A 23,623-nucleotide genomic window follows, 5' to 3' on the forward strand; every position below is an offset into this window, starting at 1 on the left:
GGGAGAGGGAATTTAGTTTGCAGCTTGGCTTTGGTAAAAATGTATCTATTGTTGCAGTAATACGAGATGCATATCTGTTCAAGAAAACACTGGTTCTCTCTCTCTCTCTCTCTCTCTCTCTCTCTCTCTCTCTCTCTCTCTCTCTCTCTCTCTCTCTCTCTCTCTCTAAAATGTATTATTATTATTACTTTATTTTATTATAATTTTTTTCTAAACTTCGTTTTGATGTGTTGACAATATTGCGCTCCAAAATATTTTTTGCCTATTTTTAAAATGTACAAATTTACATTTTACAACACATTTCCATCAAATTAAATGATTTAACCTATAACAAAATTTAATGAATAAAACTTAAAATATTTAGTTTTTATTATTATTATTATTGCTTTACTCTGTTAAAGTTCAGTCAATTAAATTAGCTGAAAATGTGTTATGAAATTGAAATGCGTTAATCATATTTTTTTGTGTGTGTGTGTGTGTGTGTGTGAGTGTGTGTGTGTGTGTGTGTGTGTGTGTGTGTGTGTGTGTGTGTGTGTGTGTGTGTGAGTGCGTGTATTTATCACTTTGTGGGGACCAAATGTCCCCATAAGGATAGTAAAACCCGAAATTTTTGACCTTGTGGGGACATTTTGTCGGTCCCCATGAGGAAAACAGCTTATAAATCATACTAAATTATGTTTTTTGAAAATGTAAAAATGCATAACTTTTTCTGTGAGGTTTAGGTTTAGGGGTAGGGTTAGGTTTAGGGGATAGAATATAAAGTTTGTACAGTATAAAAACCATTATGTCTATGGAAAGTCCCCATAAAACATGGAAACACAACATGTGTGTGTGTGTGTGTGTGTGTGTGTGTGTGTGTGTGTGTGTGTGTGTGTGTGTGTGTAGTGCGTGTATTTATCACTTTGTGGGGACCAAATGTCCCCATAAGGATAGTAAAACCCGAAATGTTTGACCTTGTGGGGACATTTTGTCGGTCCCCATGAGGAAAACAGCTTATAAATCATACTAAATTATGTTTTTTGAAAATGTAAAAATGCAGAAAGTTTTCCGTGAGGGTTAGGTTTAGGGGTAGGTTTAGGTTTAGGGGATAGAATATAAAGTTTGTACAGTATAAAAACCATTATGCCCATAAAACATGGAAACACAACACGTGTGTGTGTGTGTGTGTGTGTGTGTGTGTGTGTGTGTGTGTGTGTGTGTGTGTGTGTGTGTGTGTGTGTGTGTGTGTGTGTGTGAGTAAAACAGTCACGCCAGTTACAGGAAAATTCTCGTCCCTCCTTTACTTTAAAATAAATTAATTAATTCGATGTTACAGTGATACACTTACAATGAGGCCAATTTTTTGAAGGATTTCAAGGCATTCGTGTGAAGCTTATCATTTTATAAAAGCACTAACGTTCATTTTTCTGTTGACTTATGTAGTATTTGAGATGTAAAATTGTTTAAATCGTCATTTTTACAGTCATTTGTTGACATTACATCGTCATGGCAATTAAGTTGTAAAATTGGCAACTTTACACAGTAGAGGTTATTAAGCAATTATATCACTCTACAATCATCTTAACACGCATATTGTTTACATGTTGTGGCTATACTTTTGAAACACGTGAGTAACGTTAATGGATTTGCCCCCGTTCACTTCTATTGTCCATACCTCACTGTCTCCCAGATTTGTGCTTTTTTTTAAGAAAAGGAGAGATGAGACGACATTTTTTTTTGTGGTAATCAACATTGTCACAAATGCTGTCGATTGAGCCTAACTTGCAATAAACCCGAATTATTCCATTAAGCTCTTTAAAATTTATATTGATAAACTGTCAGTGACAAACTGACGCAACATGTCCCGTTCAGTAGATGGCGCTACGCACTTCACAAGTGGCTTTTAACAGCGAAGAACAGCGAATGACGTTCTTTCCGGCTCCGGTTTCTCAGCAAGAGTAAAGGTAGGCAGAAAGAAGAGCTGAAAATCCGTTTAACATCTTCATCATCTTATTGTTAAAGGCGTATTTTAGAAAGTATTTGTTTCAAGACAACCCTTACAATGTACATGTGTCAGTCTTGATTGAAATGACACAAGTATAATACGATATTTAAGGGAGGATGTGTGTCTAATGTATGCTTGGCGCGAGAGTGTTTCCCGGCCCATATTAAAGTCACTAAAAACGAGATAACGGCACGAAATAAAGTCTATATTTCTGTCGTTTTACAAGGCAATATTAGATTATTGCAAACACTTGTTAACGTGAATGCAAGCCACTTAGCTTGGTATTATTGTATGGGTCTATCTCACAGTACGCCACTAATTTTAATGACCCTAGTACAACCATGTTATTTTCACGTATAACTTGGTACTGTTGTTTTGTGCATATTCAGTCGTACTGTGGCGTCACTGTATGGTACAGTGATAATAGTTGTTGGCAGTGGCTGTTAAACAAACACATTGGCTTTTGCTGTTCATATGTTCATTGCAAGTAAATATGAAAAATTGTAGTGATACCACGGTACTGCAAGGTGTTACCAAGGATATCATGTTATTACCAATAATGCTAGAATTCAATAATGCTAGCATTACACATTTGTGTATGTATAATACCAAAGTGCTGTTTCGATGCCACAAGGAAGTTGGCTTAATCAGCTTCTCTACGAATCTTTGATTTCAATGCATTTAAAGTTGTTGTCTTCAGATTTCCACAGCTTTTATGTCATGTTGATTTTCTGTTGTTGGTGCAAGCATACACATTGTTTTATCTCTGTTTTTCTTGTGTAGATGTTGATGCCCAAGAAGAACCGCATTGCTATCTATGAGCTCTTGTTTAAAGAGGGCGTCATGGTGGCCAAGAAAGATGTGCATCTCCCCAAACATCCAGAACTCGCGGACAAGAACGTACCCAACCTTCACGTCATGAAGGCTATGCAGGTGAGGCCACCTGACTGAATTGGTATTAACTCTGTTTGGTTGTCTTCTAATGAGTTTCATTGAATTGTATGTGTTTCTCCATTGCAGTGGATACATTTATTGTAAAGTTAAATAATTTGCCAACCCTGCACCCCAAAGATACCAAAATGAGCTTTGAGACCAATATCGAGCATATGTGGTTGTCTAAAACAACAGCGTCAAAACCGCTCCCTCAAGGGACAATTTATGGGGGGGCATAAAAATGACATTACGCCTCAATCCGCATAAACTATGAGAACATACAGTGATGCAGCCAGTCAGGATGCTCTCTACAATGCTGGTGTAGAACCGTGTGTGGATGTGGTGGTTCATTCCAAACTTCCTCTGCCATCTCAGGAAGAAGAGGCGCTGGTGAGCCTTCTTCACAACGGCCTCAGTGTGGACGGACCATGTGAGTTTCTCGGTGATGTGGACACAGAGGAACTTGAAGCTGCTGACACTCCACTGGTGCTCCGGTGATGGGGCTGGGTCCGTCTGAACCGCGGCTTTAAGTATATTCACCCGTCGGAAGGATCGGAGACTGAGAGTGAACTAACCTCTGTAGCTAGACTGCGAGAGCTCTCTCCATGCGGGCGGTGTTATTTCCCTCGAAACGAGCATAAAAATGATTTGGCTCATCTGGGAGAGGCAGCGGTGTTCATAGTGGAGTTTTTATTCCCTTTGAAGTCTGTGATGATATTTCCTGCCAGATGCTTGTAAAGTCGGTGGTGTTGAACTGTCCTTCAATCTTGTCCCTGTACTGGTGTTTGGCTGCTTTGATAGTTTTATGGAGGGCATAACTGGCTTGTTTATGCTCCTCCGCATTCCCAGAATTAAAAGTAGAGGTCCGCACATTGAGTGCTGCACGAACATCGCTATTAATCCATGGTTTCTGGTTCAGGTAGATCTGTATAGTTTTGGTTGGTACAATGTCCTCTATGCACTTACTGAAGAAACATGTTACGGTATCAGCGAAAACCTCAATGTCGTCATCAGAGGTGGACCGGCACATCTCCCAGTCCGCTTGATCAAAACAGTCTTGTAGCATAGAATCTGATTGGTCCGTCCAGCACTGAATCGTTCTGAGGGCGGTTGCTTCCTGTTTCAGTTTCTGCCTTCAGTTTCGGGCGGAAGCAGAATGGAAGAGTGGTCCAATTTGCCAAATGGTGGGCGAGGGAGGGATTTGTAGCCATCCCGGAAGGGAGAGTAGCAATGGTCCAAAATCCGGTCCCCTCGTTTGTTGAAACTGATGTGTTGTAGTATTTCGGTGCGATTGACTTGAAATTGGCTTTAGTAAAGTCCCCGGTCACAATGAACGCGGCCTCCGGGTGCGCAGTTTCCTGCTCACTTATACTCCCATACAGTTTCTTGAGTGCTGTGTCGGCTTGTGGCGGGATATACACAGCTGTGATAATGGCCTCTGTAAATTCCCTCAGTAGCCAGAATGGTCGACACAGAAGCATGAGAAATTCCAGATCAGGAGAGCAGAAAGCCTTGATAGAATGTGCGCGTTCCTCTCACACCAGGATTTGTTGATCATAAAATATGCACCACCACCTCTGCTTTTACCTGATAGGTCTTTCACTCTGCCCACTCAGTGCACAGCGAGCCATTGAACCCGCGGGGTTAAGTCTGGAATCTCCACAGACATCCAAGTTTCTGTAAGACCGATAATGCAGCAGTCCCTTGTCTCTCATTGGAAAGAGATCCGCACTCTCAGCTCATTGTCCAGAGACTCAACATTGGCCAGTAGAATGCTGGTTAGCGGGGTACATTTGCGGGATGTCTTGGTCTGAAGAGAACGCTGGCTCTCCTACCCCTTTTCCGGCTTCGTTTCCGTGGCCGGGCTGCCCAGACAAAGATCTCCGCTAGCATATTTCATTAATATCTTTCAGGGAGTAGGAAAAGTTTTGGAAACCTTTCCATGTAAAAATCGCTTGCAGCACCTTTAATCCTAAAGTAAACTTTGATTTTGAAGCGTACGTTTAAGGCTCTGGTATGCCTCGTTTCTGCGTTTCGGATCGCACCACAGCTGACCGGGTTGCCTTTCTGTGTATACTTTTCTGACCACGAACATACAGGAATGCGTTTCACATATGTGCATTACAACTGCTTTGTGACACACTTTGTACAGTCATTGGCAAGTGCATGCGCAGACGATGGACACAGACGAGTCAAATCAAGAAAATCTAGACAGATTTGCAATCTTTAACCCAAAATAAAACCTATAAAACCTGCTACAGAGCAGGTTAGCCATGTAGCGTAAGTTGCTATGGCGATGAGCACCAATAAAAACCAACCCACCACCTTGAGACCAAAAAACCAGAGTTTGCTCAAACTAAACTCAAACTTACATGGGTGGCCACAGAAACTGGCTTCATGCAACAGGCCACTGTTTTTTTTAGCGGCGATTATATCTTCTAGTGCTGCTTCATGACCGCAACTGGTCAAATGTGAGTGGCACCTTGTGGACCCACTAAGTGTTCAATAATTGAAAGCCATTTATTGCGTTTACATGACCACACACATTTTCGGCTTATTAGGTGTAATTTATGTTTTACAAAACTGTTATTGTATTGTATTTCCTTCAGTCTCTGAAATCATGCGGCTACGTCAAAGAGCAGTTTGCTTGGCGCCATTTCTACTGGTACCTGACCAATGAGGGGATCCAGTACCTGAGGGATTTCCTGCACCTGCCCCCCGAGATCGTACCCGCTACCCTCCGCCGCCAGACTCGCCCAGAGACGGCCAGACCGCGCCCCAAGGGTAACGTTTTTTTCCCCTCATCTTAAAGGTTAAAGGTCTCGCCGTAAATTACTTCAGTGGTCACATTTTGAAGTTCTAACATTTCTGTTAGTGTAATTTAACATAACAGTATAATTTGGAGATTATAGAAGGAAGAGCCGATGTAAAATTGCCTCAATCCCTTGAGTGAAACTTAGTAGTCAAACATGGTGTGGTTTGCAGGTCTTGAGGGAGAAAGACCGGCTCGTCTGGCCCGTGGCGAGGGAGACAGAGACGCATATAGACGGTCTGCAGCTCCGCGTAAGTACACGATGCATACTGTCTGACCTTTGAGGCCTTGTTCACACTGCTCCCAAATCAGTTGGTTTTCCATAATGACTGTGACACCATCAGTTTGCAAGTAATATAATCCAGATCTATTTGTTCAGATGGTGTAGTCAATATTTGCTGTGGCTACACGTGTCAGTTCCATGCCAAGAGACTTTAACGATTGAGAATAGCTGTCAGTGTGAAAAGAGAGACTGAAAACTATATATTTCCAAGTTCATGGCCATCATGATCTCTCTTTGTGGTTCTGAATTTACACTACTGCATACTCTTAAAAGGCTGGGAAAACCAATATTAATTGATTGGGTTTGTAAAATGCGTTCTTCCTTGTTCAGATTACAACCTACAACTGAATCGATTGAATCATATTTGCTACAGGATCTAATTGTTTCTGCAATCTGAACAAAGCTGTAGATTGTATGCTGTTTTGTTGGAGGCTTCATTTTTGGGTGTTTTATGAAATTTGTTTTCATTAAATTAACAAGATTTTTGTACATACAGCTGGTGCAGACAAAAAGGCTGAAGCTGGTGCAGGTGCAGCCACAGAATTCCAGTTTGTAAGTACTGCTGTTAAATCACTTATTAGGCTGCTGTTTAAATGAATGATTACCAAAAGAATTCATACTTAAACAGTTCAGCTGGAAAAGAGTAAATTGAGGCTCACCATTTGAATACACTCTTCTGTTTTATTTTTCAGAGAGGTGGTTTTGGCCGTGGCCGAGGACAGCAGCCACAGTGATTTTCCACATTATCTGTACAATAAAATTTCAAAAGAACTTCCTCTTGCATCAGACGACTTAATTGTATAGTAGTTTCAGATTTATTTACTAATGTTATATAGTATACTGTCATGCAAAGGTAAAACGCAGTAACTACACTGTCAATTTTGAGTTATCACCGAAATCAGGTCTCTATTGACCAGTCAATCCTGTGACTCCACTATGATCAGATTAAGATAAAACGGAGCGAGACAATGTGTGTAATCCACATCGGACTAGATAATGGAAAAACTTTGAAGCCGTTATTCTTGGTTTCAGTGAGCGTGTTTACATGCAGGTTTACGCTTAAGCCGACAATGTGTGTGCCGTTAAATGATGTTCCATTATCGGTGTAAGGTCATAATCAGCTTACCGTAATTTCCGGACTATAATCCGCAACGTTTTTCCCACGCTTTGAACCTCGCGGCTTAAACAACGATGCGGCTAATATATGGATTTTTCCCGCTTTCAAATTTGATTTAAAAAAAAAAAAAAAAACATTCTGTGACATGCTCAGTTTTTTGGCGGCATGAAGCTTTCATTAGACCAATGAAATTGCCGAACGGGTTAAGGTCAAACAACTTTTTTGTTCACTGTTTAGATTAAATCGAGCGCGCTCAAACTTCCCATCATTCTGATTACGGTAGTCATTTTGTCACCCTCAAGACACGGAGAAATGCATATGATGCAGCTTTCAAGTTGAAGGCGATTGATTTGGCTGTTGGAAAAGGAAATGGAGCTGCTGCACGGGAGACGTTGGAAACAGCAGCGTGAGGAATTGACTCGGTGCAAAAAGACAACTAAAGCTGAGGCTATTCAACTCCGACACCGAAGGAGATGACTTCAGTGGTTTCATGTGCACAAGAGGAGGAAGATATGAACTTTGAAGATATGAAAGAATGACTTTCTTGCTAGGTTACTGTTTACTGCTAATTTTTTATTTTTTGTTACAAGCCGTGTGTGGCAGCGGGGGCGTGGTCAAGCGCCCGTCCGGGAGAGAAAAGCGGTAAGGGCGCTTACACCTGAGCTAATGTCTAACACCTGTGTCTAATTTCAGTAAGCGTGGGGAGAGCGGCATAAAAAGGCAGCAGAGAGAGAGAGAGAGTGTGAGTGAGTGACAGAGAGACACACACACGTCAGTCTAGTGTTGGCGCATAGAAGACCAAGAATTGAGAAACTTTATAAAATTGATTGGAAACATTGCTGTGGCCATTAAAAGCCTTACCTGGAACGTCAAGTGCCCTGCTTCACGTGTCCTTCTTGGGAAAACTGTCACACTGGCACCAGCGTGACAGTTTTCAGCACTTGATGTAAGCGCCCTTACCGCTTTTCTCTCCCGGACAGGCGCTTGACCACGCCCCCGCTGCCACACCGTGTTTCGTTAAAGCCTATTTATTTTTGTTACAAGCCATGTTTCGTTAAAGCCTGTGTAAAGTTCATTTGTTTCAATGTACCGGTAGGCACCTGCGGCTTATAGACCGGTGCGGCTTATTTATGTTCAAAATAATATATTTTTTTAAATTCAGTGGGTGCGGCTTATATTCAGGTGCGCTCAATAGTCCGGAAATTACGGTAAACAAAAAACGATTGCTGTGGGTTTTTTGCCCATTACCCCTCTTTTTGCATGTAATCGCCATAACTGGCATCCTTGCCAGCTTATCCAATGAAAGCAAGTGTTGTGCACATGCCTCTTCATGCTTTGACATCAAACGCAGGGAAAAACTTTAGTTTGTCAGATTTTTTATATCCTATTAAACTCATTTTTGGTAGTTATTAGTGTATTGGTGTGCATGTAAACTGGCTCAGTGTGGGAGTAGTTGCTGCATTTTGGCTGTACATGCCATTTACCTAGTTACATTTAGATGCAGTATTTGATATACACTGCTTGGCCAAAAAAATATGCATACTCTTATTTAGTTGGACTGCCTTTAGTTTTGATATGGCATGCATTCATCATGGCATTGTTTTGACAACCTTATGCAGCGTCCCATTTATTTCCATCCAGAGTTTCTTTAAATTGTGGCCGAGATCTTGTATTGATGACGGGAGAGTTGAACCACTCCGTAAAGTCTTCTCCAGCACATCCCAAAGACTTTCATTGGGGTTAAGGTCAGGACTCTGTGGTGGCCAAATCATGTGTGAAAATAATTCCTCATGCTGCCTGAACCACTCTTTCACAATTTGAGCCCGATTAATCTTGGCACTGGAATATGTCCTTGTTGTCAGATAAATAGAAATCCATTGATGGGATAACCTGGTCATTCAGGTACTCAGCTGACTTCATTTTATTGCTGCATAATGTTGCTGAGCCTAGTCCTGACCAGTTGAAGCAACCCCAGATCATAACACTGCCTCCAGAGGCTTGTACAACGGGCACTATGCATGACAGGTGCATCACTTCATGCACTTTTCTTCTAACCCTGACGTGCCCATCGCTTTGGGATAGGGTAAATCTGGACTCATCAGACCACATGACCTTTTTCCATTGCTCCACAGTCCAATCTTTATGCTCTCAATTTGCTTATTCTCCCCAATATCGCTTGGCCAATGACCAATGCGTGTTAAGTCCTTGTGGTGGCGTAGGACGAATCTCAATTGCGTCTGAGACAGTCAATCTGCGCATTTTATCACATGGCTTGAGGCTGTTACCGCAGAGACGTAGCACGTGTGGAGGCTCACGCTATTCTCTGTGGCATCCGAGCACAACTCGCCACGTGCCCCACTAAAAGCGAGAACCACATTATAGCAACCACAAGGTGGTTAACTCAACGTGACTGTACCCACCCTAGCAAGTGGGTCAATTGGTTGCTTAGGAAGCCTGACTGGGGTCACTCAACACGCCTTGGATTTGAACTTGCGACTCCAGGTGTTGTAGTCAATGTCTTAACTTGCTGAGCTACGTAATAATTTGCCCCTTCTGAAACACAGGGTTAAAAGTTTTTTGCAGCATTATAAACTTCCATATGTTTAGAAACAACCATTTTACATGCTTGACCTTTATGGCACAAACTTATCACAAAATATTCCTTATTTTATTCTTAATTTTACAGACAGGATTTTTTAAATGGGGAAGTCAGTGAAACCTTAAGATGAAATACTGGTGTTTATTAGTTGGCACATAAATATTACATTCTCAAACTGGTTGATTTCACAATGTCCAAAATGAAAAAGCTAAATATTCAAGTGAAGGGTACACTGTACAAAATAAGGGTCACAGCTGTTGAGTATATTGATCTCAATAATTTCAACATCCGAATTGAAAACAAATTCAATCTTTAAAAAAAAAAAATATGGGCATTTTTTTTTTCTTTTCAATTTCTGTGGAAAGATATACCCTATTAAAATATACATTCATAGTCAAACCTCACAAGCAGGGCCAATTTAAGGTGCTTTATCTGTGAGATATTAGCCAGGAATATTACTTTCACGTGATCAACTCTATACTTAAAATGCTGCAGATCAGATTTCACATCCTTGTTTTCTAAAAGGAACCTGAAAAGGACCAATAGAATACAGTATGTGTGCTATACTCTTGGGACCACGTTGATGCAGCCATTTCTACTTTCTATACATAGGTAAAAATTTTATGGCCATCACATATACCAATCAAGAAAACTTCTGGATTAGTCCAGATTAGGCATTTCATGCTACAAAGATTTTAAATGGCAATCAGCTGTAAAATCTATTACATTAGTGTTAACAAAACTGAATCGCAGGCATGTAAACTTTAGAAATCACTGATACAAGTCTGTTCATTTACTCTTTAGACTTTCAGGTAATCATTACTCACTTAGCAGTCAGACTAACAATAAAAAAATCTAATTTAAAGAATCTTGCATCATAAAAGCACTTAAAACGCCCAGGAAGAGCAAAAAACAATGCGGTTTAGTCAATTAAATGAGCCTAACCCTCAGCAGTTCCAGGACGCAATCTGAAGTGTACCATATCTATACATAATAACGACAAGAGCTCAACTTTGAAGTTTTGTCTTTGATCTGTACAGGAGAAATAAAAAGACACCAAAACATCTTGCTAACTACAGTGGCTCAAAATTCACAGTATTGCGCCAACCACTGCTTTCCAAGAGGTTTGCAAAGCGTACAGTTTGGCTTTGAGGACGCACTTGACGTTTCCAAGGAAAAGAGATGACATTTGAACATTTTTTATAGGCTAAAACAAAATGTTTCAAGGCTTGCCCTTAATTTCAATTGTGCATATAGACTGAAAGCTCTCTGTTAATGTCACGCAATAAATGAGTGGATGAAGATGTTGAGTCACTGAGAGGTTAAAACAATGAAAAACCTCATCAGGTTCTGTCACAAAATTAATAATGTCCACATTGGGAAAATGAACTTTTAGGGCAATGTTTGGGATCCACTAAAGATCCTATAATTGAAAGAATTTTTGCAAAAACTGTGTCTGTTACACAGTTAGTGCAGACAAAGCCAGTTTTGTACATGCACATTGCATCAAACAAAAAATAATATACTATTCAATATCTATTCAACTCACTCTTTAGTCCTGAACTATGCTTCATTTTAGAGTCGTCCCAGATGGTACTAGAGCCAAAAATAGTCAACATGATTGTAAGAATTGGGCGAAACATTTGAGGAGGCTTTTTGACAAGGATGTGGAGACTGAAGGTCAAGAGCATCTCCATGTATCCCAATGTTAACACTTCTTTTTTTAAATGTATTGTCATTTTAATTAATGCTGGAACGTTAATTACATTAATGCTAACTGGCATTACAATTACCGCATTAAATATTGGTAAGATTTTAGAGAGGCTACATTATGTACAACAATAGTCTAAAACTATTTTTAAAAACTATGAAGACAAATATGCGTTTTCAACACTAATGAATTTTGCTCAGTAAGGCTGGGAACATGTATTAAGGAATATTCCGGGTTTAATACCAGGCATAAATTAAGCTCAATTGACAGCATTTGTGGCATAATGTTGATAAAAACAATTTCAAACAGTGAGACACTTACAATTGAAGTAAATGAAGCCGGTCAATAAACATTAAAATTCTCACGGTTTCAAAAGTATAGCCACAAGATGTAAACATTACACGTATTAAAATGGTGTGAACATGCTTTACTTCCACATGACAACAAAGTTTGATATAACATTAAAACTTTCTCTTAAAACAAAAAAAAGAACATGATCCGTGTCAAAATATTTTTTTATGGTAATTAATATAATCCCACAAATGCTGTTGATTGAACTTAATGAACATGGAATATTAATTAAGTTATTAGGGTCAATTTTGATTTCATGTTGACAAAGGAATAGTTCAATCCAAAAATCATAATTTACTCCCTCTCATGCCATCTTAGATGTGTATGACTCTTTCTTCTCCTGAACACAAACGAAGACTTTTAGAAGAATATCTCAGCTCTGTAGGTCCATACAATGCAAGTCAACCGGGTCCAAAACTTAAAATCAAAAGAGTAAAAAGGTCTTTAGTATTTATCTATTTTTCACACACACCTATCATATCGCTTCTAAAGTCATGGATTTAATCACTTGAGCCTTATGTGCTTTTTGGAGCTTCAAAGTGCTGGTCACTATTCTCTCGTGTTGTAAGGACCTACAGAGCTGAAATATTCTTCTAAAAATCTTAATTTGTGTTCGGTAGAAGAAAGCCATGCTCAAAAGTTTTTTCATTTTTGGGTGAACTATCCCTTTAAAAAAAACTATTCCAAAAATACTACAGATAACCATTACAGGATAAAGTAAAAAAAACCTGTGGAATCTTTCTAAAACCAAATCATATAATAGTCTACTTAACCATTGGGGTTCATTTCAGAGTTTACAATATTACCTCAAATTCCTTAAAACATCAGCTGTTTGGAAAAGTTCTAGATTAAAAGGTGAAATCATAGAATTACACTACAGTCTAATCAGGTAGTCAAATCATTTACACCCATGTGTTTTTTTTGGAGGCCTGTACGATATTTACAATTTGGCAAAAACTGGACATGAAGTACAAGTTAAAAATTCATTGCATCACACAAACTCATAGGACAAATAAATACCAGTGCTCATGCAAAACTAATAACTTCTCACAGTTCCACGCATTCATATTCTCTTATAAACGCATTTGTAAAGAGAAAAAAAATGCATGTGTAAAAATACTGAAAGCCACATGCTAACGCACAATGTGTATATTTTTACATCACAACAGTAAAAAGTAGCTCTTGCATTGGTTTAATCTCACACTTGGGCCACATAAAGGGCACTTAAAGTATGTGGGTTTCATGCAACAGTCCGCATGAAATGAAAATTAAACAGGAGATAGCAAAAAGATTACATTTCCAAAACATCGTTTTGAATTTTCCAGCAACATTTGTGACATTTGTGCCACTTTCCCGGCATTCAAAAAGCATTGGCAAACTGATGTCTTTTTTTTTAAAGAATCAAAATAAGAATAGAACAAGAGCGAGGGCGACGACGGAAGCATCCAAAGGGTTGGTGTTTTGCATTAGTTATCTGATATCAGAGACAGAGCTTTGATTGATGCCGTAGGTGGGCGACAGTTCTCCGCCTATCGTGGCCTCTAGAGGCGTCCCGTTACTGTTCAGACAACCTTCCTGAAATGCTGTGAAGTAGGTGGCCTGTACAGGCTTGTGACACTGCAACACTTGTATGGCATCGTCAATTTTAAACCATTCCCTTTTTCTCCCTGTCAAAACAAAAAAGGAAGAGCAGGTGTTACGAGTCAAATAGTTATCATATACAATGCAATTATGGGTGATTCAAATGTCCTTGTTATTATTTAACCCCAAATCAATAAAAAATAAGAAATTACATTTTGCATTAAGAAAAATGAAGCCTACATTTAGGTCCAAGATTTTTTGCATTGTGACACTGGGCTCATTTTCCGTGAGTGTGCAAAGCGCAGCGCTACGAGTGCTCAATGTCTAATCCAGTTTTCGTGAGAGTGCTAATTTTAAGTGCAATTTTCAAAGTGCAAATGGGCGTGAGTGTTTGCACTATCTGTGGGAGTATGTGCGCAAACTGTGGGTGTATTGTATGTTAATGAAGTGGAGCAAAGCACAATTTGCTATTTTTCTGAGAAATGGTTAATTCATTAAGATGTTTAAATACCACGTCTGTTTTCAGTGCAAAGTCCAAATTTTGTTCCTGTATCCTGCGGTGGTAATAAAGTTCATGTCCAATCTCTGAAAATACAGTGTGATCACTGTTGTTGCCGCTTTATGAAACATGGTTTATTTTTCAATTATTATTGTTGTTGTTTATATTTACAATTGTATTTATGATCTAATTTGTATTGGTATTGTTCCACCTGTTGTCGTAGAGCGGTTTTTAAGTCTGCAAAAGGGACCGGTGGAAGAAGAGTAAAATGTTTGGATTTTATTTTCATTATATTTTAATTTTGTTTGAAGTGTAATTTGAATTCAGAAATATATTTGGTTACATTTTTTTGTGTTTCAAACAATGCTGTCAGTTGATTAATATTTTTAATCATGATTAAATAGCACAAGGTTTTTTGTAGTTAATCGCAGATTTTGAAAGGCACTATATATATATATATATATATATATATATACTACTTTTCTTGTCAACATGAATTTATTTCCATGTCAGAGAAGAAAATAAACAATATGTATCAATATAATGCTTTATTAACATTTTCCAATTGCGTATAAAAGGAGCGTGTCACTGTCACTGCCTGGCATTTATCAAGGACGCAGTTAATACACAAAAATGCATTTTTCGGTTCTTCTAATTCATTGCATATAGTCCATTTACACTACCAACTTCTTATGAATGTGCTGTCTTTGTTTATATCGCTGGCGCTTGAGGGAATGGACTATATTATAGGACACAGACGGTGGAATAACCAGAGAAGAATCTCAGAATTAAACTGCACTTGACCCAGCCAATTTGCGTATTGAACGTGCGATTTCGCTAAACCCACTTGCACTTAGACAATGCATGCTTGCACGAAAATAATAAATCTTCATGGACATGCACACATACCATGCACTTATGGTAAAGCCCTGCACTTAACGCTATCACCCTTAAAATATGGTCCATTATTTTCAGGACATTTAAGCACATTTTACATCCCAATTCTGATTACCGCAATGCATCCATGTTTTACTTTTACTAATACCATTATTTTCAGTGATGATTCTCATTACCGTAAAAGTAACTTTTTACTGCATTTCAGTAAAAAGACAATGATACTTGTAATTAAAATGATCATAAATGTACTACTAATGATAAATCATATATCATTTTTTCATATTTCATAATGACCATCTTTTTCGTGTTGTGGTAATGAGAATTGGGGAAATCTGTGAAAACCGGTCTTGAAAATATTGTCACAATGTCAAAAAAGGGACTAAAAATAGGCTTCATGTTCTGTATGCAAAAAAATTATTTCTTATTTGTTTCTTTTGATTTCGGAGTAAAATAGGACCAGGCCATTTTCTTTATATTTGGTGAGAGTCACCCTTATATGTGTGTGTATGTATATATATATATATATATATATATATATATATATATATATATATATATATTTTAGGGCTGTCAATCGATTAACATTTTTAATCAAATTAATTACATGGTGTCCCGATTAATTAATAGTGATTAATCGCATATACAAATATTTCCTGAGAAAGCCCCTCATATAACAATAATTAAATATATAATGATTATACATATTTATATCAAAATATAATTATACATAGTTATGTTTAAATATTTAAAAATTATATATATATAAATAAAAACTATTCAGATAATTAAAATGCATTCTTGTGGTAGAAGAGTTAATCATTGATAAGACAAAAAGCGGCTTTAGAATACAATGTATTGTTTACTACCATATTATTGATCATAAGTCAATCATTGGCACACAGTTCACAGCAATCCATTTCACAAGTGAATTTGTCAATCAGTTTGAGATTTATTATGAGTGCTTGTTTAAGGACCCGTCAATGAACACCTGCGTCAGACGTCTCGGGTGTGTTGCATCATAAACATAAAATGTTTAGTTCACTGTTTCAAGTTAAATATAGTTTAATTCTCAATCTTTAAACACATCTTGAGATCCCTTAGTTCGCATTTGCGATCCTTCAAGTGTTTTGAACACAAGAACGTAACGCATGTCTGTGTTGTGGGTTGTTTTCTTCACTGTATAAACTGTGCGTTGCTCATACAACTGGAATTTCACTTACTGCCCTCTGGAGTAAACCGGTGGTATTACAAGCTTGCATTTCTCAGGAATCTTCCTTACTATGGTGCGATTAATTGCGTACATTTTTTTAACACGTTATTTTTTGTCAAATTAATCGCACAGAATTAACACGTTAAATTGACAGCCCTAATATATATATATATATATAATTATTATACATGCTTAACACTTGACATGTCAAAATTCCAGGTACTAGACATCTGAATAAAACAGTTGGCATATGCTTTAAAACCTTTTTCAGAATATTCACAGTAAGTCAATATTTATATAGAAAATATTTTTATTTATAAGTAATTAATGACATTTGATTGTATCCAAAGAAGAGCAGGCTGTTTTATTTTATACAGACTATGCTGATTATTATGTAAGAATATTCCAATTGCTGTGGATCATGCAAACCTGTTTTTCTGAATAAAAGCTTAACCAGTATTTGGGCCTTAACTGGAAAATCATCTGGATGTAAATGTGGTCTTTGAGGCTGACTCAAGAAGAATTATTCTTATTTACAAACCAATATTTACTGAATCCTCCCAATCTTCCAGAACATTGGTTACGATGAGAACGTACACATACGTTCTGTGTTTTCTATCTTGATTCTGAATATAGAACAAAATGACAAATTGGAAAAGTTACATACACTGCAGACGTGTAACGGTAACACTGTATAATAAGATTCTATTTCTTAGTAAATGCCTTCGGTATCATCATTTAACAATGAACAATATTTGTTACAAAATCTTTTAATGTTATTTTATAAAAATAAAATCGTTCATTGGCAGTTCATAATGCATTAACTACAAGTTAACATACACAACTTAGTATATATCAAAATGAACATTAACCAAGATTAATAAGTGCTGAAAAAGTATTGTTCTTTGTCAGTTCATGTTAACCAATGTAGCTAGATATATAATATCTATAATATAATATAAACCAATACTACCTTATTGTAAATGGTTACCTGAGTAACAATAACTAGTTCTCATATTAGTTCAACTTACCTCAAATATTCCTACGAGCCTTCCTAAAGTGCCCTTGACACCAGCCTATCAAAAAACGAATGGATGAAACTGATTTAAAATGATGTAACATTGTCAAAACATCCACATTTCAGTTTCCAAGAAATTATTTTTGTTTCTGTGCATCCCCAGAAAATATCCTTTGTTGTGGCCATGTCACTACTAACCATGGGTGGAAAAAAGTTAAATAAATTGATGAAAATTATTGGGCTAATTCACCATAAATTAGTTGTGAAAGACCAATTAAATTGATATTTGGCCATTTCAGATTATTGGCATTAGCCAATCACAGTGTCTGTATGGTGGTGTAGCAGTCTCTACTTAATTGTAGAAAACATTCCCTGTCTTAGGTCAGTTAGGATCACTATGTGAAATGTCAGAATAATAGTCGAGAGAATTATTTATTTTAGCTTTTATTTCTTTCATCACATTGCCAGTGGGTCAGACGTTTATATACACACATTGTTAGTATTTGGTAGAATTGCCTTTAAATTGTTTAACTTGCTTCAATATATCCACATAAATTTCCTTCCTCATGATTCCTCTATTTTGTGAAGTGCACCAGTCAAACGTTTTGCGTAGACTTCCACAAGCTTCTCGCAATAAGTTGCTGGTATTTTGGCCCATTCCTCCAGACAGAACTGGTGTAACTGTGTCAGGTTTGTAGTCCTTCTTGCTTGCACAACTTTTTTCAGATCTGCCCACAAATTTTCAATCAGATTGAGGTCAGGAATTTGTGATGGCCACTCCAATACCTCGACTTTGTTGTCCTTAAGCCATTTTACCCGATCTTTGGAGGTATGCTTGGGGTCATTGTCCATTTGGAGGACCCATTTGCGACCGATCTTTAACTTCCTGGCTGACGTCTTGAGATGTTGCTTCAATATATCCACATCATGATGCCATCTATTTTGTGAAGTGCACCAGTCCCTCCTGAAGCAAAGCACCCCCACAACATGATGCTGCCACCCCCATGCTTCACAGTTGGGATGGTGTTCTTCGACGTGCAAGCCTCATCCTTTTTCCTCCAAACACAATGATGCTCATTATGGCCAAACTGTTAAATTTTTGTTTCATTAGACCAGAGGACATTTCTCCAAAAAGTAAGATCTTTGTCCCCATGCGCACTTGCAAACTGTAGTCTGGCTTTTTTTGGCGGTTTTGGAGCAGTGGTTTCTTCTTTTCAGAATAGCCTTCCAGGTTATTTCAATATAGGACTTGTTTTACTGTGGATATAGATACTTGTCTACCTGTTTCCTAAAGCATTTTCACAAGGTCCTTTGCTGTTGTTCTGGGATTGATTTGCACTTTCAGCGGTATGATGGCCCATGGTATTTATACTTGTGTACTATTGTTTGTACAGATGAACGTGGTACTTTCAGGCATCTGGAAATTGCTCCCAAGGATGAACCATAATCCACAATTATTTTTCTGATGTCTTGGCTGATTTCTTTTGATTTTCCCATGATGTCAAGCAAAGAGGCACTGAGTTTGAAGGCAGGCCTTAAATACATCCACAGGTACACTTCCAATTCAGTACACCTCTCATCAAGCTAAAGGCTTGACATAATTTCCTGGAATTTTCCAAGCTGCTTAAAGGCACAGTTATCTTGGTGTATGTACATTTCTGACCCACTGGAATTGTGATATAATCAAATAAAAGTGAAACAATTGGTCTGTAAACAATTTTCAACCAAAGAAATTACTTGTCATGCACAATGTAGATGTCCTAAATGACTTGCCAAAACTATAGTCTGCTAATATTAAATCTGTTGAGTGGTTAAAAAATGTGTTTTAATGACTTCAAGCTAAGTGTATGTAAACTTCCGACTTATATATATATATATATTAGTAGGTTCCCTCTCTTTAATTTCAGAACATGGAGAAATCAAAACATACTCTCTGCAACTATCGGCATACATTTGATCCAAAAAAGCAACCATCGGCACTGATTGATCATTAAAATCGATATATCGGTCTATGTCTAATGTCGATATTGCCATTCTAAAAACCCATATTGGTTTAACACTCTTACAGAGCATGACCAGACATTCAGAGGCAAGACCTGTGACAAAGTGAATTAAGCTTATTTTTCAGTGTAAATGCAAGAGATAGTAATTACTGTGCGAGTCAGTTTCTTCAGCTGAAACATTGAAAGTTGAAATCAACATGTTAATTTCACAACGGATCTTTCAAGTACCGGAGGTAAAATAATCCCCACAAGAACATGAGCTAATTCTTCCGTCAGTAGCAGTTTAAACCAGTCCTCACTGATAGCAATCTCTTATTGCACTCTTTAGGGCAAATGTCAAGTCCCTAACATGGCCAGTGACTTCAGCTTGAGTAGTTGATTGTCATCAGTCCTAGTCTAAATTTAGTCCTGAACATACATGACAAGATTAGCCTAAAATCAAAAGCATAATCAGGACAAATAAACAATCCTAAAAAAATTGTACAAGTGAATGGTATGTTTTATATCTATGGTCTCTTCCACTTGCATTGAAGTTATGCCTTTGGCAGCTGTCCGTCTGCACAGCAGTCAAAGTGTAAAAAGCAGCACTTAATCAGAGTTTGATGCCCTTTAAATCTCTGCTGTAAGGCGATCGTCCTCTCAGACTGAACGTCGTGTTTATTGCTGTCTGTCAGCCAGTGAAAGTATCATTAGTGAGACAGAAATTTATAAGAATCAGCTGATAGATCATAACCACTACTATCACAAGTGGAAATTATATTTAATCATGTGAAGGGGATTTTTACAAGTTAGAATTCTTATTCTTGATATGGATTTACTACAAGTCAACAACTCATATTTTTGATACCAGTAATTCAATTTGCACTAGTAAAAATTGTAATTCTTGATATAAAAAATGACGTCATCACTCACAGAATTACACATTCTTGACATCAAAATTTAATTTCAACTAGTAAAAAAACTATTCTTGTTATTTGTAATTGCATTTCTTACTAGTAAATTCGTTTTTTTGTTTAATCAATAATTAGCTACATTGTTACTAGACCAAATGTAATTTCCTTATGTCAACAATTGAATTACAATCAGTAAAAATGCTCATTTTTGATGATATGTAATTTGGTTCTCAAAAGTGGCAATGTAAATTTAAGATATCTGTATGTACTTAACTAAGAAGCCTTTTAAGATCTTTAATTACTCTCCAACTTATTGATATCTGAAATCCATTTCAATAACAAATATAACATGGTGAAATAAATGTACAGATATCAAAAATTAGCATTTTTACTAGTGTAATAATGCAATTTTTATATCAACAATATAAGCTTTTACCAGTGCAAACCGAATTACTGACATAAAATTTGCACTTTCAATTATAGTAACTCCATTCCTGATTTAAAGAATTAGCATTATGAAAATTCAATTGTAAAAATCTATCATTCCCACATGTTGTGGGATTAGTCGACTAGTCGTTCAGGCAACCCACCAATTGGTACAAAAACACCACACTTTTTGTCCAATTAATTTCAATGACTTCTCAACCATGTTTATATATCTTTGAGAGATGCCAATCAAAAGTCAAACCTCTTCACAAACTTCTCGGACTGCAGCGATGTTGGGCTCTTCCTCAGGCTCCATTCCACCTCCAGGTACGATCCATTTATCTGGATGTCTGCTGCTACTCACCAACAACACCTGTGGGAACACACATTACAGTTTACTGTCTGTCTGGCTAGCTGTGAATTGATTATATACCAATATATCAACCAAGTTGATTAAATGAATCGATATTTGGCCATTTTGAAATTATTGACAATTGTAAAAACCTACATAAGAGTTGATCGCTACCAGCTTGTACTTTTGATTTAGCAGTACTTAATAAAGATGTAAAAACATTTTGAAAATCATATGTCCAAAATTCATACTAATACAATTGTACACATTCAAAACACTGCTATTAGCATAATACGTGTTTAAAATCAATGCTAATATACCACGATGGTACACATTCCAAACTATGGTATTACCATCGTACATGTCCAAAAACAATGATAATACAATAGTACACATCCAAAACACTGGTATTACCATGGTACAAGTCTAAAAACTATGCTAATAACATGAAGGTACACATCCAAAACCATGGTAATACCATGGAAAACATCCAAAACAATGGTGTTACCATGGTTCACATCCCAAAAACACTGGCGTTACCATGGTTCACATCCCAAAACACTGGCGTTACCATGGTACACATCCAAAACACTGGCGTTACCACGGTGCACATCCAAAACACTGGCGTTACCACGGTGCACATCCAAAACACTGGCGTTACCACGGTGCAAATCCAGAACACTGGCGTTACCACGGTGCAAATCCAGAACACTGTTGTTACCACGGTGCAAATCCAGAACACTGTCTTACCATGGTACACATCAAAAACACTGATATTACCATGGTACAAGTCTAAAAACTATGCTAATACCATGAAGGTACACAGCCAAAACTATTGTAATACCATGGTTCACATCCCAAAAACACTGTTGTTACCATGGTTCACATCCCAAAACCACTGACGTTACCATGGTTCACATCCCAAAACACTGGCGTTACCATGGTTCACATCCCAAAACCACTGATGTTACCATGGTTCACATCCCAAAACACTGGCGTTACCATGGTTCACATCCCAAAACCACTGACGTTACCATGGTTCACATCCCAAAACACTGGCGTTACCATGGTTCACATCCCAAAACACTGGCGTTACTACGGTGCACATCCAAAACACTGGCGTTACCACGGTGCACATCCAAAACACTGGCGTTACCACGGTACACTTCCCAAAACACTGTCTTACCATAGTACACATCAAAAACACTGGCGTTACCATAGTGCATGTCCAAAAACAATGACAATATCATGGTACATGTCTAAAAAATGCTAATACCATGATGCTAAACATCTAAAACTATTGTAATACCATGGTACATGTCCAAAAACCATAGTAATATATCATTGTATGATGAAACCCGATAGCATCCTTTAACAAGGGACCATTCTGGGAATACATTAATATTTTCCTAACAAAAAAATAACTGTGGTGACAACATATGGTACTGAGATGGTGAAAGTTGATAATACCATGGTCCTTTGATATATATACCATGGCACTCGAATGTACTTTAAAGAATATAGTGGTATTACCATGGTACATGTCCAAAAACACTGGTAATACAACGGAACGTGATGAAAATCGAAACATGTTGAACGATTTTGAGAATACACAGAGATTTAGCTCAGCACAGCACAGGCCTATTGAGCTGCACGCTTACTGTAAACAACGCGACCAACAAGAACGTTTGCGGCGTGGACAGCTTCTTTTAATGATCAGTTTGTCGCGTCACTTTAACGCTAGTTTAACTACTATTTACAGTCTAACCGCTACTAGCACACTGCTAACTCGCGTTAAAACGTCAAACGATATAATGCGACCAGTTGACGCGTTGCCAGACGCATGCACGATCTCAGTTACGCGTTCTGCCAGTGGCGGCCCCGGGACTTCCTCACCTCCTCTTCGGTGTCGTTCCTGAAGCACAGGCAGGCGGCCCGCTTCTTGAACCCGTCTCCATCATACGTGCGCGTCTGGTTCGACTTGAGCTTTATCATCTCTAGCTGAGCGTCACGACTGAGATCGGAACGTGAACAACCGGGAGCTTGCGACACAAAGTCCGCGAATGGAAACCCCGCGTTTTCTTACAAGAGAGAAGTTCTTCTGCGCTTCATTTTTCTAAAGGCGAGCACATCTCGGAGACAGACGCCATTAACGAGTTACGACATGCGCGCAACGTGAACGCCGCAGATTGACAAAAGGCACGTAGTTGCTTTTAGAGAATACAGTCTGCGTTTATGATATTGCAAACGGCAACTCTTTTTCTCTTACCCATATACGTATGATTACCGGTAATAATAAAAATGAATAATAATATAAAATAATGTATTACTGAATAAATATTGATTATGGCATAAATCAATTATATTTATACAATTACTACTACTACTAATTATTATTATTAACAATAATACTCAAAATAATAACAGTAAACAATTTCTCAATATTAATTTAATCATAAATAAAATAAATAGGCTAATACTTATTTTAATAGTATTAATTAAATAAGCTAGAAATGTAATAACTTAAATTGAATTATAGATATAGATATATACATGCGGACAAAAGTTTGGAATTATGTACATATTTTGCTGTTTCGGAAGTAAATTGTTACTTTAATCCACCAAAAATGCATTCAAATGATCATAAAGTATAATCAGGACATTACTGATATAAAAAACAGCACCATCACTATTTGAATCTAGACAGGCCCCATTTCCAGCTGCCATCACTCCAACACCTTATCCTTGAGTAATCATACTAAATTCCTAATTTGGTACTAGAAAACCACTTGCTATTATATAAAACACAATTGAAAGCTATTTGGTTCGTTAAATGAAGCTTAACATTGTCTTTGTGTTTGTTTTTGAGTTGCCACAGTATGCAATAGACTGGCATGTCTTCAGTCAATCATTGTTTTGAGGAATGAATGCTTGAAATGGCCAAAAAACTGAAG

General features: G+C 37.6%; 2 protein-coding genes across 2 annotated transcripts; one reads left to right on the forward strand and one right to left on the reverse strand.

The window, feature by feature from the left end:
- The first annotated feature begins 1,875 nt into the window (after window positions 1-1,875).
- On the forward strand, window positions 1,876-6,783 carry rps10 (ribosomal protein S10). The gene is made up of 6 exons (XM_052129740.1): window positions 1,876-1,943; window positions 2,768-2,917; window positions 5,527-5,701; window positions 5,903-5,980; window positions 6,509-6,564; window positions 6,705-6,783. Exons 2-6 carry the CDS (start codon window positions 2,768-2,770, stop codon window positions 6,744-6,746), a joined length of 501 nt encoding a protein of 166 aa, XP_051985700.1. The 5' UTR covers window positions 1,876-1,943; the 3' UTR covers window positions 6,747-6,783.
- Window positions 6,784-9,839: 3,056 nt separating this feature from the next.
- LOC127646244 (diphosphoinositol polyphosphate phosphohydrolase 1-like) lies at window positions 9,840-22,836 on the reverse strand. Its single transcript, XM_052129739.1, has 5 exons — window positions 22,566-22,836; window positions 20,580-20,690; window positions 17,009-17,053; window positions 16,519-16,603; window positions 9,840-13,457 (listed from the first exon to the last, which is right to left on the reverse strand). The coding sequence occupies exons 1-5, from the start codon at window positions 22,662-22,664 to the stop codon at window positions 13,261-13,263; spliced, it is 537 nt and encodes a 178-aa protein (XP_051985699.1). The 5' UTR covers window positions 22,665-22,836; the 3' UTR covers window positions 9,840-13,260.
- Window positions 22,837-23,623: the final 787 nt, after the last annotated feature.

Source organism: Xyrauchen texanus, chromosome 7, assembly GCF_025860055.1.
Source record: "Xyrauchen texanus isolate HMW12.3.18 chromosome 7, RBS_HiC_50CHRs, whole genome shotgun sequence".
Classification (NCBI taxonomy): Eukaryota; Metazoa; Chordata; class Actinopteri; order Cypriniformes; family Catostomidae; genus Xyrauchen; species Xyrauchen texanus.

What these genes read in the sequence shown, in the direction of transcription:
- rps10 (XM_052129740.1), top strand. Translation starts at nt 2,768, where the DNA reads ATGTTGATGCCCAAGAAGAACCGCATTGCTATCTATGAGCTCTTGTTT. An exon ending in GGCCAGACCGCGCCCCAAGG is followed by an intron (nt 5,702 to 5,902) that starts GTAACGTTTTTT and finishes TGTGGTTTGCAG; the next exon opens with GTCTTGAGGGAGAAAGACCG. An exon ending in CAGCCACAGAATTCCAGTTT is followed by an intron (nt 6,565 to 6,704) that starts GTAAGTACTGCT and finishes TTTATTTTTCAG; the next exon opens with AGAGGTGGTTTTGGCCGTGG.
- LOC127646244 (XM_052129739.1), bottom strand. Translation starts at nt 22,664, where the DNA reads ATGATAAAGCTCAAGTCGAACCAGACGCGCACGTATGATGGAGACGGG. An exon ending in TCCGAGAAGTTTGTGAAGAG is followed by an intron (nt 17,054 to 20,579) that starts GTTTGACTTTTG and finishes GTTTTTTGATAG; the next exon opens with GCTGGTGTCAAGGGCACTTT. An exon ending in GGAGGATTCAGTAAATATTG is followed by an intron (nt 13,458 to 16,518) that starts GTTTGTAAATAA and finishes TTGTTTTGACAG; the next exon opens with GGAGAAAAAGGGAATGGTTT.